The sequence below is a fragment of the Octopus bimaculoides genome, chromosome 8 (genome assembly GCF_001194135.2).
Source record: "Octopus bimaculoides isolate UCB-OBI-ISO-001 chromosome 8, ASM119413v2, whole genome shotgun sequence".
Lineage (NCBI taxonomy): Eukaryota > Metazoa > Mollusca > Cephalopoda > Octopoda > Octopodidae > Octopus > Octopus bimaculoides.
In genome coordinates, this window is record NC_068988.1 from 13711592 (window position 1) to 13717555 (window position 5964).

Genomic DNA, 5964 nt, shown 5'->3' on the forward strand with positions numbered 1-5964 from the left:
TATATATATATATATATATGGGAGAATGTACAAAAAAACAACAAGAGACGAGGACAGGTGGTGTAAACAACAAAAGGATGTATTAGTATGACGCTCGGGAATACGGAAAGTCTTTAACGTTTCGAGCTACGCTCTTCAACAGAAAGAATACGGAGACAAGGAGAAAAACACGGAGAAAAATATTGAATAGTGTTCAGATATATATATATGTCTGTGTGGCATGTAGTTTTGTTGTCTGTTTCTTCTGTCAGCAAATATCATTCAAGCTTGTTCTGCCTTCGAAGTTGTATGAAATAAGTCATCCCTTACTTGAAAAAGCAGATATGTTTAGTGTCAGGAAGGGCATCCAACTGTAAATCACTGCTGCAAGTAATATATTCATTCAGCCAATACAAGGATGGGAAAATGGAATGGTTTTGGTATTTGTATTTTCCAAAGTCATTTTGAAAGTAAATTTGATTTGTTTTTCATGTACATATTGTGTAAATTTGATATAAATAATTGTCTTTTTTTTTGTTTTCATTGTTAATGAAATGATATGTGTTTTTAATAAAACTGCAATAAACCCTGACAAAACGTGTTTGGTAATATATTTGTTTGAGAAAATAAAAAGACAGAAATATTCAACTGACAGAGGAATGAGAATAATACATACCGAGTATGAGATGTTTTGGCACGATTCAATACCGACTTATATGACATCAGACATTTTAGTGTTTCACTTATTCTCTCCATCTCTTTCTCTCTCCCTCTCCTTCTCCTCTTTCTCTCTCTCCTGCTCTTTCTCTCTTTCTTTCTCTGTTAATGTGTGTGAGCATCTAGTTATATTTTTATGTATGTGTGATGTCTCTCTCTCACTTTATGTATGTGTATATTTCTGTATGCATGTATGCGAGTGTGTTTGGCTTTAGTGCCAAAAGTTACTGTCACCAAAACAGGTTAAATGCCGAGTCAGCCATGCCAAATTATCAGAGTCCAAAGGGCAATGTCTAACTGTCTCATTCTGATATTAGCTTCAAATTTTGGCACAAGGCCTGCAACTTTAGGTAAGTGGGTAATTCAATGTCATCAATTCCAGTGCTCAACTTGTACTTATTTTATTGACCTCGAAAGGATGAAAGGCAAATTTGACTTTGGTGGAATTTGAACCCAGACTGTAAAGACAGACGAAATGGCACCAAGCATCTTGTCTAGCATGCCAATGGTTTTGCTAACTCACTATCCTTCTATATTCTGGTTGGCTTTGCCTTTCATCCTTCAGAATCAATAATTAAATATCAGGCAACAAATTGATTAAATCGATTGATTATATACCTCCCTATAATTTTTAGTTTCTACCAGTCAACATGATAATTTTTATCATTAATTAATTAATTTATTAGTAAAGGGGTCTGGGCTAAATATTTTGCTGTATTGAGTTATAATCTTTCATTTCCTAAATTCAGATTCTGCTGGTGTCGAGTTTGCCCTTTATTTCTTCATGAACAATAAAATAGAAACCAGAAACTGTACTGGAATCTATAAATGATCTCAAGTCTAAACTTGTGACTTTGTTGTGTAAATGAGTAAAATCGGTATTAATTAAAGATTTAAGCTGTTAGTAAACTTATTTTACTGATCAATATGCAAAGGAGATTTAGTCGTCAATTTCTGTATATAAAGAAAAGTTAAATTCTTAACAAATTCATGAATTCAAAATAGTTCATCATCATTGTCATTATCTTCAGCATTTTGTCTCCATTTTTTCCATGTCAGCATTAGTTTGGTAGGTCTAGTCCAGTTGCAGTTTTTGCTGTATAACATTCAAGTTGTAGTTCATATATATATGGTTTCTCCATCGGTTACAATGACAATGTTCCAGTTGATCCAATCAACGGAACAGCCTGCTTATGAAATTAATGTGCAAGTGGCTGAGCACTCCACAGACATGTGTACCCTTAACGTAGTTCTTTGGGAGATTCAGCATGTCACAAAATGAGACCAGGCTGGCCCTTTGAATTACGGGTACAACTCATTTTTCCCAGTTGAGTAGAGTGGAATAACATGAAGTACAGTATCTTCCTCAAGGACACAATACATCACCAGGTATCAAATTCACAACCTTACAATCATGAACTGAGTACCTTAACCACTTCGCCACTTAATTATGAATTAAAAGCAGTTCAAGTAATGTAAATATCATCACTTGCACATACACAGTGTATGTGTCTTGTTTATATGCCGAATTTATTGCAGGATAGCATCCTGGGAATTCTTCCTATTCAATTGTAGGGTGGTAAAGAACATCTGAATGTCATATATGTGTGTGTGTTTGTGTGTACACACACATGTGCACAAGCACACACATGCACTCACATACACACACACACACATGTATAATTTAAAGTTTATCTGTCTCAAGTGTACAGACCCAGTTAGGTGAGAGCTTATCTCTGTTTATATGTCATTTAAGTGATCAATAATGTAAGAATCTCCTTCAGAACAAGATGCCAGTCCATCATAGGGTTATTCTCCACCCCCAGCTATTATTGGTACTGATTTTCAGCTGAATGGAATGAAGTACCTTGCTTGAGGACACAAAACACTGCCTGGTCAAAGAATCAAACCCACAACCAAGCTACTGTGAACCAATCATCGTAAGCACCAGTCTTCAGTAGAGTTTTGGTCTACTCTTGTTTATCGTAGATGATGTTTGCCCAAGGTGTCACACAGTTAGAACCATGTAGTTGTGTGAGTCAAACTTCTTAATTACTTGGCTCTGCTTTGCTTATGTACAAATACTTGGCAGACTGGTATAGCTAGTACATGTGCTGTCTGGGCCAACCTTTGAGTTTTCTGCCTGAGGACACCCTTTGATTTTGCTCTCCACTAACCTTAAGCCTATATAGTCGCAGGTGTAGCTGTTGTTTATAGCTTAATCCATTTTGAGTTCTGTCAAAAGTTAATGTGTATTGCCAGGCTGAAGGGAAAATGTTGTAAATACCTCCCAGAAAGAAAAAAAAAAAATTGGTGTTCTGACATTTCTGGACAAGTTAAAAAATAACTAATTTAGATATTTCATTCTTGTGTTGAAACAGATTTTGTTGTATCTTGGGAGGGTCATTATACCAATAAGAGACACAAGCACTGGTTCTGTTTCACTTCTTTTTACTATTATTATTATTATCATCATCATCATCATCATTGTTATCATCATCATCATCATCATTATCATTATTCATTTGAAGGTGGGAAGCTAGCATGCTGGACAAAATGCTTAGTGGCATTTCTTCTAGCTTTACTTCTGGAGTTCAAATTCCAACAAGGTTGACTTTGCTTTCCGTCCTTTTGGGTCACTGAAATAAGTACCAGTTGATCTGGCCTTGTGCCAAAAATTAGGAAGATTATTATTAGTCAGTTGGTTAAGCATTTAACTAATCAACTAATCGATTGTTTGATTAATCATTCTGTCAAACAATCAGTCAGTTAGGTTCGTCAATGTCCTTTCATTGCCATTTGCAACCTCATCAATAAACTACCTTCTCTACTCCAGGTGTTTCCTAATGTTTCTCTCCTTTTTTTTTTACGTTGTGCAATTCTTTAATTTTTTCATTTTTTTCCCTGTTTTTATCTTTCCAGGCAGTATTAGAATGTCGATTGTGTGTCGAGGTGTTTCGATGTCAAGGCGACAAAGTGCCTCGGCTACTTTTCTGTGGCCACACTTTGTGTCATCAGTGTTTGACAAGGCTTACCTTGCATGGCAGAGCAATCCTGTGTCCATTTGACAGACAACCTACTGAAATTGGAGATTCTGGAGTATGGGGCTTAAAGAAGAATTTTGCACTTCTTGAACTTTTGGAGAAATTACAGTATTCTAAAAAAATGCCACTTAAAATATTTTCAGAAGCAGCTCTTGCAAAAGAAAAAGAGGTAGGTTAAAATAACATCTTATATTCTCTTTCAAAACATGGTATATTTTTTCGTGTATAGTTTTTACTTGTAATATTTCAATATAAAATTTGGCTTCGTGGTAAGTGGTAAGTGCTACCGGCATGGGGCTCACGTCACTGCTAAAATGTATATGAGACTTAAAAATTAGTACTGGGGCCAACAGGGATTGACTAAAATTCTACAAAGCTGTGCTCCAGTGTGGCCACAGTCCAATGACTTAAACAAGTGAAACAATATAACATTATGAAGTGTTGATAGGTCCTGGTGTGAATGTGTGCTTAAGAAATTTGCTTCCCAACCACATGGTTCAGGGTTCAGTCCCACTGTGTGCCGATTTGGTTCAGTATCTTCTGTTACAATCTCAGGCTGACTGAAGCTTGGTGAGTGGATTTGGTAGACAAAAACTGAAAGAAGCCTGTATCATATATTGTGTGTATATGTGTGTGTATGTATGTGTGAGTGTGCATATGTTTGTGTCTCCTTGTCTTGACATCATGTGACAGTTGATGGTTGTAAATGAATGTCATCCATTTCCAATATTCTGTGAAAACATACTCAGACATGGAGAAATGTTATCCTACTTGGAAACAGGTTATGGTTGGCAACAGGAAGGGCATCTGATCATAGAAAATTTACCTCACTAAATTCCATCTGTGGATGCGCGTGGCTTAATGCTTAGGGTGTCGGCATCATGAGCCTGGCTAGGCTGTAAAAGGGCGCCGTGGAGGCGCATGGCTTAGTGGTTAGGGTGTCAGCACCATGATCATAAGATTGTGGTTTTGATTCCTGGACCGGGCGACGTGTTGTGTTCTTGAGCAAAACACTTCATTTCACGTTGCTCCAGTCCACTCAGCTGGCAAAAATGAGTAACGCTGCGATGGACTGGCGTCCCGTCCAGCTGGGGATCACATACGCCATAGAAACCGGGAAACCAGGCTCATGAGCCTGGCTAGGCTGTAAAAGGGCGCCGTGGAGGCGCATGGCTTAGTGGTTAGGGTGTCAGCACCATGATCATAAGATTGTGGTTTTGATTCCTGGACCGGGCGACGTGTTGTGTTCTTGAGCAAAACACTTCATTTCACGTTGCTCCAGTCCATTCAGCTGGCAAAAATGAGTAACGCTGCGATGTACTGGCATCCCGTTCAGCTGGGGAACACATACACCATAGAAACCGGGAAACCGGGCCCATGAGCCTGGCTAGGCTTTAAAAGGGTGCATTTATTTATTATTTTTTTAAAAATTCCATCTAACCCATGCAAGTGTGAAAGAATGGACATTAAAAATGACAATGATGATGATGATGATGATGATAATAATGACTTTTTTTTTTACATTTCAGCTTGCAATAGTCTGTGATGAAAATGAGCTCCATACTGCTGTACTTTACTGCACTACATGCTGCACTCATTTGTGCATAGAATGCTCAGAAATTACACATGCAACTCGCACCTTGGCTCGACACAAGCGAGTTGCATTATCTGAAAAGCCGCGAGAAAACCCCAAATGCAGTTACCATCCGATGCATCTGGTGGAATTTGCTTGTTTGGAAGACGAGTGTAAGATGTCTCCCCTGATGTGCTACATATGTAAGGACTATGGACGACATGTGCGACATAAGGTAAAGATGTCTCGTTAACCCTTTAATTAGTATTGTTTCATAAGGGTTGCTCTTGTTTAACCCCAGATCAGTCCTAACTGAACAGGCCTGTGATCAAAGGCATACTAGCCATGACCAAGGTTCCAGTTACACCAAAGCAAAATAAGACTGTTTTTTTTTTATCTCTTGGCATAGTTTACCTCAGATTACATTAGCCAATGTGTTCTTCCTTTTTTTTGTTTTGTATTTTTAGGCGCAGGTGTGATAGTGTGTTTATGAAGTTTACTTCCCAACCACATGGTTTCAGGTTCAGTCCCTGACATATCTATGCATGTGTGTGTTTGTGTTTGTCCCCCACCACCATCTGACTACTGGTGTTGGTTTGTTTTTGTGTTATGTCCCCAAAACTTAGCAGTTTGGTAACAAAAAAAAAAAAA

At 37.9% G+C, this 5964-nt stretch overlaps 1 protein-coding gene across 1 annotated transcript in view; it reads left to right on the forward strand.

The window, feature by feature from the left end:
- Positions 1 to 5964, forward strand: part of LOC106879190 (E3 ubiquitin-protein ligase TRIM23) — a 27614-nt gene that overhangs the window by 10903 nt on the left and 10747 nt on the right. Inside the window, exons 2-3 of the mRNA XM_014928644.2 lie at positions 3619 to 3909; positions 5270 to 5548. Coding sequence (XP_014784130.1) covers positions 3619 to 3909; positions 5270 to 5548 — 570 coding nt within the window. The remainder of the gene's footprint in view (positions 1 to 3618; positions 3910 to 5269; positions 5549 to 5964) is intronic.